At 37.0% G+C, this 13481-nt stretch overlaps 1 protein-coding gene across 8 annotated transcripts in view; it reads right to left on the minus strand.

Annotated features, from left to right (window-relative positions):
• The window catches only part of INPP4A (inositol polyphosphate-4-phosphatase type I A), a 167076-nt gene that overhangs the window by 9200 nt on the left and 144395 nt on the right, over positions 1-13481 (minus strand). For 4 of the 8 annotated variants that reach the window (XM_075336395.1, XM_075336393.1, XM_075336394.1 and 1 more), the window contains 5 exons: positions 12949-13075; positions 11314-11454; positions 10767-10864; positions 9642-9754; positions 9081-9235 (listed from right to left, as the gene is read on the minus strand). In XM_075336395.1, the coding sequence (XP_075192510.1) occupies positions 9081-9235; positions 9642-9754; positions 10767-10864; positions 11314-11454; positions 12949-13075 (634 nt within the window). Of the gene's footprint in view, positions 1-552; positions 1833-9080; positions 9236-9641; positions 9755-10766; positions 10865-11313; positions 11455-12948; positions 13076-13481 lie in introns of those variants that run through there. The other 4 variants (XM_075336391.1, XM_075336387.1, XM_075336392.1 and 1 more) reach the window with 2 other exon arrangements.

The following is a 13481-nucleotide window of genomic DNA, read 5'->3' on the forward strand; positions in this document are numbered from 1 at the left end:
AATTCATTTACAAAATGAGGCATGAGTGAAGGTATAAAGCAGGATTTTGGTTAAGAACCTAATATTCACATTTATGTATCTGTTGCTCACAGTAAATGTTCTTTTCTAGTTTTTATGTCTATTTGGTCCCCAGTGGGAGGTCTAATAGGTCTAATGGATAGTGTTTCTATAGTAGGGATGCGCATTGATCAGACATCTCTTTTGCCATTCTTTAAGTGCTTTGCTATATACAGAAAGTGCATGGACTGGCATCCCAGATGGCTTAGGGACCTAATCAGCATAAAGTGTAAACACGCTTTCCAAGGAATTACATGTTTGTGGTGTTATCACTAGTGATGGGCAAATAGTAACCATTTGGATTCGGATTATTCGGAACGAATCCCAAAGTACTATTCTTTTATTCATCACGAATAACTAACCTAATGCAAGTCAGGGGGGAACACAAGCATTTTTCTGGGAAATCTTCAGGAGAAATGCCTTGGTTCCCCATTGACTTGCATTGGGTTCGTTATTTGTGATGAATACCGGAATGGTACTTTGGCTTTTGTTATGAATAATCTTAACAAGTATAGTTTCTATTCCCTCATCACTAGTTATCAGCTTGTGAAGACAAATGGAAGGCAAGTTTTAACCTTGCTGTTAGAAAAATAGCCTGACAGATGTAAACTGCAGCTAAAAGTAAAGGGGTAAAGGATCAAAAAAAAATAGATACAAAAATAGTGTAAACAGCCCATGCCAATTTGACCACAGGAACCATTTTCAGCTCCCAAGAACTATATAAAAAGCTCAAATAAGAACATATCTGGCCCATTATGTGAAATAAAAGGTTATCAACAAAATAGGATGATGCCAACATAGTAAAATCTCAATAGTTAGGTATCTTCTAGGAATGTGGAGGTATAGCATAGTGAAAAAAAAAATAAAATGCAAACTTCATATTGGGCATTTCTATGCAAAGGCACTTTTCTGGAGCAAACGATGGCTTTAGATATCCATGTCACTTCCAAATTGCACAGGTGCCCGAAGTAATGGGAAGTATAGAAGGTGCAGGAGCTACATTGCAATGCTACGTGTATATACTATTTTAGCATGGAAGCACAACAGGCAGCAGGTGAGGAAGATATTTTTGTGTGTTAAAAATGTACATAAAAATATAGATTTTTAAAGTGCATGCATTTTAGAGTAATCAAGCTTTAGATTGATCAGAACAGACCATGAAAGCAAATATGCAGCTACGACCATGCTGCCAAAAGGTGAAGCCTCAGCTAGGCCTGCACTTATGGCTTGGCCATTAAGGAAGAGATAATTACCTTATATCCTATAAACTATGTCATGAAAGCAGCATGAATAGTACAAAATTCAATAGCATACTGAAGGTTGGTACATACGCTACATAGTGCCAATGTGTGGTACTATAGGTACAAAGCAGCATCAAGGACATGAGGTAAGTTGTAAGCAGAATGTAAATACATATATACAACAAAGGTCTGCCCAATTCCAATGAGTGGACCCAAATTTAGAAAATTTTCACATGTAAAATGAAAACTGTAAGGCATTAAATAGGACGTAGATCAGTCAACAGCGTGAGAAAGTCCTCTCTATGATCCCACTAGACTTTGTATTTCCAAGCATAAATACTTCTGTCTCATCTTCATTTGCAACGAAATCTGGAAACCAAGTATGCAATGCTGAGGAACACCCACACTATGAGCAAATTTGGGCTGAATGCTAACAATGGGATAGAGTAGAAGAGGCTGGGATCTAGCCTAAAATCTCGGATGGGAACCAAGCCACTCAAGTTCTTCTGGGTGACTATTTCTCGAGTTCCAATGCTGCAAAGAGGATAATTTGGGATTGCAAATAAAAAAAAAAACCAAAAAAACATTATGGCCCAAAAAAAATATAAAATAAAAAAAATGGAACATACATAAAATTAGGGGAGAAAGGGAAATAGCAAACAAAAATAGAAAAAAGTGCATCAAAGGAGAGTCACAGAATATTGGAAACATACATTTAAAAGATGATGTAAGTAAACCAAAAGTAGCAATGTGGAGTCAAAAGAAGAGAAAAAGAGAGAATAAAAGAGAAATAATAAGAATGCATTATAGACAAGTGAAGCAAAAAAGAAAAAACTGGCAGATTTCCATGTTTGGTTTAGTGCAAAGAGCCACTAGTCCATGCTGCCATGCATCAACATGCTGCTAAGCAGTGGCATCTGAAATGCAAATAGACCAGCAACAAACCAGTACAAGATTTGACCCTTTCAATCTCAAAGAAATATGTTATGGAGTAATGGTTTTACTTTTTATTTCATAAATCAATAGTACACATAAAAGTAAGAAATGTTGTAATATATCTTATCAGACAAATCTGTTTCTTTCTTCTAGATTGCTCTTCAAATCTGACATCAAAAGGTTAAAGCTGTAAAATCTGTATTCAGTGAAGACAGATTTTGACATCACTAATGTTGGAGGTTAGAGTTGATGTTTATAAGATTTCATGGAGAGGAGCAAGAGGTAGACACAGACATTCTGCTGCAAGTTCCAGCTCACCACTTCTCTGCATAAAGTTCCATTAGGGTCGGTGCACGGTATCCGTGGTTGGCGTCCACAGCTGGCATAATCATTAGAAGGAAAAGAGGGAAGGAAACAAATCCAGCATCGTTGTCTTTAAAAATCTTATGCCTTACGCGTTTCAGAGAAAAAAAATCCTTAATCATAAGCAAATACTTAGGACCAAATAGGTATTTGCCTATGATTAAGGAGTTACAAAGGCACATTGAGACATTTTGTTGATCCATTAACACGCTTTTAATGTGACTCAATAAACTTCAAGATTTTTAAAGACAACGGTGCTGGATTTGTTTCCCTCCCTATTTTCCTTCTAATGATTATTCTGCTGCAAGCAGGGCTGTGGAGTCAGAGTCGTGGAGTCGGAGCTCATTTTGGTGGAGTCGGAGTCGGTATAAAATACACCGACTCCGACTCCTAAAATATATAATAAATTGGGGACAGTAGTGCAATGCAGAATGTGCTGAATATTTTACTAAATAATAACATTTAGTATAATGCTTATACCTAAGTGAAAAATGTATTGTAGTACAATGTGAACATTAGACATTTATTTTTATGATACAATAATCAAGATATTTAGATAGAACATAATATTTATTTATTCCAATACAACTTTAGAACACAAAAAACTAATTGTAAATATGTAATACAATATGTAATTATATATATATACACATACATACACACAAGATATATATGTGATTACTGTATATTACATAGTGTATTACATATTTACAATTTATTACTGTTTGGGTTCTAAAGTTGTATTCCAATAAATATATTTTATGTTCTATCCAAATATCTTGATTATTGTATCATAAAAATTATTAAATGTCTGATGTTCGCATACACATGTTCATGTACTACAATAAATTTTTCACCTAACTATAAGCAATATATGTAGGAGTCGGAGTCGGTGCAAGAGAAATTGAGGAGTCGGAGTCGGTGCAAGAGAAATTGAGAAGTCTGAGTCGGAGTCGGTGCAAGAGAAATTGAGGAGTCGGAGTCGGTGCAAGAGAAATTGAGAAGTCGGAGTCGGTGCAAGAGAAATTGAGAAGTCGGAGTCGAAGGTTTGGTTTACCGACTCCACAGCCCTGGCTGCAAGTTCACCTGAAACCGCAGTGACTCTAAATCTATGGTAAAAAAAACCCCAATAACTGTCATTTCATGAGAACTTGCAGTATGAGGTGTGTGTCTGCTTCTAGAGTCCCGACTCCCATCTCCATAGAATCTTTTTTAAGAAACAACTGTCATCTTCTAACTCAGTAATGTGAAAATCTGCCTTTGCTGAATACATAGTTTATCCCTGAATTGAGATCAGTTCAGGAAGGGTAAGAGTCAGATTTCTCAGATTAGACTAATATGTACAATTGATGAAAAATAAATTAAAATGATGGGTACTCTTCAAAACCGCCAGATGACACTAACTGAGTAAGGTGTATTCAGCTGTAAAAGGTTGATCAATACTATGAATATGTCACGTTCTGATTATAAGACCTCAGGGCATTAAGATTGTTTGATGAAAATTTGGTTATGTGTGTGCTACTCTGAGACAATGTGTCATTTATTATACACTGAAAATGATATGACGGCTAAATACATTAATATCATATTGCAAAATGCCCTTGTAAAATTGTACAAACATAGGTAGAAATGAAAGTTCAATAAAATAAAAAGGTGCATCTAACAAATATTAGTGATTTACTAATTATTCAGATATTAGAAGCGCTGTATCCATCTCATGGTCAAGACTGCCATCTATACAAAATAGAAACTCTGCGCACATGGATGTAAGAATAAAAAGGATAGATGTAAAAAATAGGAACACATGCTCTCTACATGGCATAAGGTCCACATGTGTCTCCGACTCTGACTATGTAGGCTATATTATTATAGCCACCTTTCATCATGGGACTGAAAAGTGACTGGAACATATCTCGTTAGTCACTCTTCGCCACCCTCTGCCTCCTTGGATTAGTTTGGTTTTCCGCTTCTCTTGCTTCCAAAATGGCTGCTGCAGTTGTAAAGGGAGGAAGTGGCAAGTCTAAACAATATCATCCATACCATTCCCATCCCACAACAAAAAATAAAACATAGGAGAAGTGTGATATAGACTTACCCCTGCCCTTCCCAAACCACTGGAAACAGGAGTAAGAGAGGGCCAAACTGAGTGGTAAGAGGTAGTGAGAAAAGGGAGGGTAGCGTAAATGGTGGACACCGGGTGAGAGCATAAAAACTATATAGTCACTTCTCAGTGCATGGTGGAGGGTGCCTAACAATAAAGTACAATAACTCAAGTTTAATACTGTATATTTATGTAAAAACTGCTAAAACCTAATAGGAGCCTCAGTGTTACCATTACACTTATGTTCCCTCTACAAAACACTACACATTTTTCTCAAACATACCCACTATTAATGAAAGGGAATCTGTCATCAGGTTTTTGCTATTTAAAGGGGTGGTCTGAAGGATAAACACATTTTCACTCAAATCCCTATTTGTTGGGGTAATTTAAACTAATTTCTAATATTGTTGCATTAAAACTTTCCTACCGTTCCCAAACTACACTAAGTAACTTTTATTGATTTTTTTATTTCCTATTTTTTGTCTGATGACGCTTAGTTACATCATCCCAGTATATGCTCGAGTCACTGTCACAGCCCATGCCTCCTCCCTGATACAAAGAGTCACTAGTGATGCTAGTTTCAGGGGCTAGTCTGGTCCCTGCGCGCACTCATCGTGCAATCTGCACAATGACAATATGCTCTGTGGTGCTGGCTCAGATCACCTGTAACGAGCTGGCAACAGAACAGACAGTCCGGGCTCGTTGTCAGAACGGCATTCAGAGATCAGCGTTGCCCCTGTAAGTGACATCACTTCTGAGGGCGGCGCTGATCTCTGCAAGAAAGAAATTCTGTCAATGCACCCAGACTGTCTGTTCTGTTCTGTTGCCAGCTCATTACAGCTGATCTGAGCCAGCACCATAAAGCACACTTTCACCGTGCACATTGTGTGACAGCGCAAGAATGAGACCAGCCCATAAAACAAGCATCACTGATGACGTTTCGTTTAAGGGAGGGGGCAGAGGATTTGACAATGACTGCAGTCTCTGACCCCAGATGACATATTGTTGGAGCATCCTTAAATACACTGGGATTGTCAGACAAAGCGTCATCAGACAGGAAATACGGAGAAAAAAAAATCAATAGCAGTTACACAATCTAATAACGATAGAGACAAACAGAATTTTTAATACAACATTATAAATTTGTTTAGATTAGCCCAATAAATAGATAGGGATTTAATTTAGTTCAAAATTTGTTTAGCCGTCGGAACACCCCTTTAATGTGAGAGCAGGATAATGTAGGCGTTGAAAGCCTGATTCCAGGGATGTGTCACTCATCAAGCTGTATGCTGTAGATGCAATATAATCACTGCAGCTTGTACTTTGGGACAACAGTAAACCTACCACATATCACAAACATTCCCAGTTTATACAGCAATACAATCTTAAAAGGGTTATCAATTGAGGACATGGGTTTATGGCACTTACTAATATATGAGAATTATAGAACTTGTTATTGCAGTCTTACTCACAGACTACACAACAATCCTGTTCTCAAAATGGCTGCCGATGGAGGAGCATGTGACTAGACCGGTCCATCGGCCGCCTCCAATAGAAAAGCAGCTTCCCCATGTGAGGTGATTTACAATTGGAGGAGGCTAATGAATAGGTCTGGTCACATGCTCATCCACCAGAAGCCATTTTGATAGTAGAAATAGCTATACTATCAAACTTTACAACGGAGGACATCGGCAAAAAACCTAAAATACCCTAAATATAAAATAAGCTACAAAAACATGTCCCCAACACTTTTTTTTTTAAATAAAAGTGGACAACTCTTATTATAAAAGAATAAAAAAAGTGTCTCCTTCAGAAAGCTAAACTTTACCCGTTCATATTCCTCATGGACCCAAAACAAATGAGCTTTACCATAGTAATCTATGGTGATGTAACATCGGCTCACTAGTTCTGTGTCGAGACTCCTAACAGAGGCTCCACAGACCTTTTTTGATTTGCATACTTCCCAGGGGGGAATGCACCTAGGATTTCACTGTTTGAGCGCCTTTGTTGGCTGCTGGCAGTGTTTTCTCTGGCTGGTCTCCCCGAGATCAGTGATTGTTTTGCCAGAATTCTACTCCACACTGATGAGGGGCAATACCCCGAAACAGCTGTCTGTGGATGGATACCTGGCCTTGGTATTTCCCTTGTCATATCTTTAAACTTGTCAAAGAGTTGGATATTGACTAAAAGGGCCACTTAATATGGTGGTTATAGTGGTCTCTTAAAAAGAGCCACTCCTTGGCTAGGTCCTTCCCGGAGGGATATCTGGCTAGTTCTGTGTCGAGACTCCTAACAGAGGCTCCACAGACCTTTTTTGATTTGCTTAGAACCGTTGGACAGGAGAGTGTAATATCAGGAATGTAGACCGTTAAATCAAGAAGGCCTGAATGGGGATTAAGTTTCTAAACACATCTTACTGCCTGTATAACGGTACTAGAGCTGTATTCACGGTTCTTCTGGTTGTCATGAGAAATAGTTTACAGTGAATTGGTTCTACATGGTGCGGAGAACCAAAACAACTGACCAAAAGTGTAACTACGCAAAGTATATTTTCTGCAGTGATGGAACTTGCAAGCCACTGGAGATGTGAAACCGTCAGAACGGTGAATGCAGCTCAGGATCAGCGATGGAACGTATTAGCAATGGTATTGCGCTTTTTCAGTAGATTAATTGTACTGTATGTGTAAGACAATTCCATAAGGAGGAACTTTTTAAAGTCAGTTTTGCTGGTGGCTGAGTTGTCTATAAGCGCCAAACTTATTGAAGTTTCACATAGTATCTAATAACTTTGCCCCATCTTCACATATATCCCTATTGTAGAGAGGTATTTTTCACTTTTTATTGGCACCCACACTCCTCCCCTAGAGTGAGTTTGTGCCTTATGTAACGTTTCAAAAATTTACCATTTCTAAATCTGGTTTAAAGCTCATTTGCATAGCTATCCATGGCCAGGTTAAGCTACTTTTGTCCCAAATGTGATATAAAACAGCATGTATAAAACCTGAAGTAACCTCTAAGGTTCTAACATTAGCTTAGAAAACTTCAATAAATGTATATGTTCTGATTAAGAAAAGAAAGTGAATACATCTGTTGTATGCTTATTTTTAGAAAATAGAAAGGGTCAAATAAGAGAACCCAACAGAAAGGATAAAAGGGGAATGAAGAATCTGAGTATAGCAAAAACATTTCATAGACATGTATGGAGGGAACAAGACTGAGCAGCTTCGCTAAACTACACAGGGAAAAAGGTTGCAAACCGGTTACTTAAAGGGAATCTTCCAGCCGGATGTCACACCTCAAACTATTAATGTGTGAATGTAGCTCTTTCAATCACAAGTTCAGCAATATCTTTACATGGCTAGTCTTTCCTTTGATATGGATAAATCAGTTTATGAATTGATATGCAAATGAGCCTGAAGAGCTAATGTAGATCTGAAGCCTCTGTCACTCCAGCTCTATTTATCATCGGCTACTTGACTGTTGGCTCCTTTGCCTGAAGTCAGACAGCATAGAGGTTGCCACTAAAGCAAGAGAAGGCAGCGCTGGATGGGGAACAGAGGCTTCAGATCTACATTATATCTTCTGGCTAATTTGCATATCAATTCATAAAGCGGATTTATCTGTAAGGAAGGAACGAACTTGGCAATGTAAAGATATCGCTGGATTTGTCTTTGAAAGAGCTACATGTGCATAAATAAAGATTGGGGTGTGAAATCCTGCTGAAAGATTCCCTTTAAGCTTTCTTGTGGCAAGTGATGTGCAGGGGGTAAATGCCAATGCAAATGTTTTAATGAGAACACTTAAAGGATGTAAATCACAACTTGTCTTTTATTCCACAGTAACAACTCTGCTGCTGCTGCACATAGAACATAAATAGGGATATCCTGTACAAACAAGGCGAGATGGTGAAGGTAGGGATAGTCATGACATACAACCACAGAGCCTGGGAGACCTGACAAGTAAAAGCTGGGATATGCCTAGAGCAGATGTGAGTATCCTGGCACCTTCCAGCTGTATAACTACAACTTCTGGAAAGCAGCAGGTTACCCAAGCCTTCTCTAGAGGACACAACTAGAGAACCAGGGCAACCTGCAGATGCATTCCGAACAATCACTGTTTTCTGCCAATTAAAACCCAGTGATCAGGCCTCACAATATATTTACATCCAGATAAAGAAAACTGTTTTATAACACTACTACTAGTAGTATATAATATTTTAGGAGTTAATATACTATTTAATATAATGTTTAGACGTTTAGACTTTTGCTCTTTTCGAACCTAGTTACCTGGATTTGTCTGGGAAACACACATCTGTAGTTCACCTGGTTGCTGTAGTAAGGGGAAATAAAACAGAGCCATCGAGCAAGCACAATTTTGCTTACCTTCGCATGCACTCCAGCGCTTGTGTAAAAACCTGTGGCGCCATTCCATGCTCATGTTGTAAAATCAAGCATTGCTCCAGCGTCACTGACATGGCAGTACGGTCCTTGGCGCTCTTACAGCTTGTAAATCGAACACCATTAAGTCGTCTACATATCTAAGAAAAATGGGAGAACTCATGTGACATAAGAGAAGAAAACTTCCTTACAAAATTATTTTCCAAAATCTTCCTAGAGACTGTATAAGGTTGTTTTTTTTAATAATAAAATAAAAGATAAACTATGATGTAGCACTATAGAAAAACCACCAAGGAGGATCGCCCCGATATGAATGCAAATATTTTTACTGGGGTGCTCCAACACATACATTCATATGTTATGTCAAGGGCTATCTACGCATAAGATCAACATTGAAAATGTACAATATAATATCTATCTATAGATATATCTCAAATTAAGTAAAATGCTGACTTTTTGGTTCATATATTAAACTATGGACACTTGGGATTTATATAGTTTGTATAAAGTATGTCCAATGCAAAATAAACTAGTAAAATAGCCTACTTCAGCAGCTTGCCAAAGGATGTCAACATTTTTGTTCTTCCTTGCATTGACATTCTGTCCGAGGAACCGGAGCAGCTCGGGGAGACATGTTTGACTTCGAGACCGTGGGAGACCTAAAATAAACACAAATAATGAAAGCAAATCTAAAAATTCACACTATGCCATTTACATTAACTATTAGCATTGCATTAATTCTGGATCACATTTATTGTATTCCATCTAATATAGATGTCTACTTATGAGCAAATAAGTATGTGTTAAAGAGGATCTGCCACCCCACCAAAAGTCGAGAATTTTGGCTTGCATTTTGTTTCCTCTGCTGCCCTGATTATGAATGCATAAACACCCTGTGAGCCACACCCTCTTGGTAAAGACCATAAAATTAGAAAAAAAATAAATCTGATTACTTAGGAGCTGTGGGAGTAGAATAAGATAAAAAATTGGACTTTTCTCATCTGAGGTAGGTCCTTTAAAGATTTATATTCCCCCACACTAAATGAAAGCACATGGCTACAGCCCCTAATGTAACAAAAAGTAAATGGCAGCAGTCCCTTTAAATTTTACTGACACCGCATCAGGACAGTAGCACTGTGCTGAAAGCAGGCAGGCTGTAGGCTTTCGTATTAGCGATATTCTATACAAAGGATAATGTTGTGTCACCTTAGTATAAGAAAATAAAAGTGCACAGATAAAGGGTTTTTTTCAGTGTGAGTTCAGTGCACACGGATATAATATAATATTAATGTTCCAAGTCAAGCAAGTTATATTACATATACCAATTGGATAGTGTGCGCATATATATCACAGCATGCAGTATTCTCCACCCCATGGACACAATTTGGATATAAAGAATTGTGACAGATGACACAAAGTGTAGTGCGCGATTTTATTCTTTACTATGCTTCGTAATTCAGTAGGGTGCACCCAAATTGTTCTTTGTAGCAGATTTAAGCTCAAATCTGCAGTGGAAATTTTCCACAATGTCTGAATATAGCCTGATAGGAATATGCTAGAATTTACCAAAATAGATATCACATGGGAGCTGGCAGATCCTATTTGAAGCACAGTACATTTACATATTGTTTATATTTTGCCCAAAATCACAATAATTCAATAGAAACTTACAGTCTTCCGGTAAGACTTCTTTGAACTGTTCATAGTAAGAATTAAGTCGTACCAAGCTTTCAATGTTTATAATTTCCTGTAGCGATGTATCTCCAAATCTTGGATCATAAAAAAACATATGCAAAATATTATCGTGCTTGTGAAACGAAGCGCTAAAACAGCATAGAAGTCACATACACATCTAATCATTTATATTATACATATCAAGACATACAAAACAGAAGTTCTGGAAAGCAACAGAAGAAGTACGACTGGTACGTGGTCTAAGAGGAAGACTACATATGAGTACCTACACATTTTTCTCATGTAGCCTTACCTGGTCCCCACCCCCCCAAACAAAAAAAACCAAACCACAACAGCGGCTCTTCCTGACACTCCAGCAACAAAGCTGGTGCTGCTGATCTGGTATAGGCTGCATATAATACAAGCCGACCTATGCATCGTGATCATCCATAGACTTAAAAGAAGGACATAAAACAGAATACACAGTCTATACTCTACTCAAAAATACACAAATGGTTCCATTCATCCTTGTGATCATTCTTACTTTTCTGCCAGTGTCTGTTGTTCATTGATCCCAACATTGAATAAGACAGGCTGGACCCTTAGCAGCATTCCACTTTGAATCTCGCGAGGGAGGGCATCAAACAAGGCGCTTGGCAATGGGATCCGGACATTAAATCCATCACTTGAAAAATACATAACACGTCATACATCAAAGAACATCTACAGTTTCCCGTTTATCAATAATATTTACTGACCAGATCTTTACAATGGTAGTAGGTTCAGATGTTTTTCCCCCATCAAGAATCAACGCTTAGGTATCCATCTCATCATTGCAGCTTAGGTATCTATAGTTACGACCAGGGCTGTGGAGTCGGTAAGCCAAACCTTCGACTCCGACTCCTCAATTTCTCTTGCACCGTCTCCGACTGCTACATATATTGCTTATAATTAGGTGAAAAATTTATTGTAGTACATGAACATGTGTATGTGAACATCAGACATTTAATAATTTTTATGATAATCAATATATTTGGATAGAACATAAAATATATTTATTGGATACAACTTTAGAACACAAAAAACTGTAATAAATTGTAAATATGTAATACACTATGTAATATACAGTAGATTACATATATATCTTGTGTGTGTATTTATCTTGTGTGTGTGTGTATATATATATATATATACATATACATACACATACATACATACATACACACACACACACACACACACACATACATACATATATATATATATATATATATATATATATATATATATATATATATATATATATATATATATATATATATATATATACACACACACACACATACACACTGTATATTGTACATATTTACAATTTATTAGTTTGTGTTCTAAAGTTGTATTCTAATAAGCATATTTTATGTTTATCTAAATATCTTGATTATTGTATCATAAAAATAATTAAATGTCTGATGTTCACATTGTACTACAATAGATTTTTCACTTAAATATAAGCATTATACTAAATGTTATTATTTAGTAAAATATTCAGCACATTCTGGATTGCACTACTGTCCCCAATTTAATATATATTTTAGGAGTCTGAGTCGGTGCATTTTATACCGACTCCACCAAAATGAGCTCCGACTCCGACTCCACAGCCCTGGTTACGACCACAAGCAAACTGTCACTATATGAGTGGTCATAACCATGGATACCTAAGCGCACAAGGTATGAGATATGGCTAGATCAGGAGAATTATACTACATTTCTAATTGGAGATATTTGCCAATATTCTTATTATTACACCTACTACATATTGGGATGAGATCTTGAAGATGGGAATAATCCTTTAAAGGATAAATAAAGAAATTATTCAAAATATCAATTTGAACCTGAAAATGACTTTTTGCTACGATTTCATAAAGGACTACTAAAGCAAAAAATCATGTAAAAGGAGAAGAATGTGGAAAATGTAATTAGAAATATGACAGTGTATTTATTTACTGCAAACCTTGAAGTAATTTCATGCACAATAATGACTACCAATGAACTTACTAATATAGATTTGAGATTGATTAATGAACGATAATTCGTTATCCTTGATCTTATTATTGAGTTTCTAGAATTCTAGTAAATCCAACAAAGTTCAAAGTAAATAATACAACGTACGGTAACTCACCGATTTCCTGTTATCACCGGCAACATATCAGTGGAGGAGCTCGATATGGCTTGGGTGACTTTGAAGGTCACATTCCTCAAGTCCATGATCCCCAAACTCATATCTTCCAACATGGACAGCTCTTCTCCTAAAGGGCAAAGGTTAAACAACAACAAGAGTATTCAGGCACGTTGGAAAAAATCCAACAAGAAGAGCTGTAGAACTTGCATAGATTATATGATAAAAGCAAGACTTTCCTGTTGTACAACAATTTGCTGATTCAGGTAGCCCAAATGTAACAGAGCGCATTCATAAGTGACATTGTAGAGCCACTTGTTAAACCATCCCTATGTACTCAAGAAACAAATCAATATAGCTGTGCTTTTTGTACAGGCTCATCCAGAAATCAGTTATTTTTTTCATATGCAAAAAAACAGACATTTTCTTCAGTAGTTGGCCAGTGTCAGTTTTTATCATCAAGGTTTCAGCAGTTTTACTCATATGCACAAGAAAAAAAAACAAAAACAAAAACCTTATAGGGGTTTCCCAGTTTC

This window comes from Anomaloglossus baeobatrachus, chromosome 2 (genome assembly GCF_048569485.1).
Source record: "Anomaloglossus baeobatrachus isolate aAnoBae1 chromosome 2, aAnoBae1.hap1, whole genome shotgun sequence".
In the NCBI taxonomy this organism is placed as follows: domain Eukaryota; kingdom Metazoa; phylum Chordata; class Amphibia; order Anura; family Aromobatidae; genus Anomaloglossus; species Anomaloglossus baeobatrachus.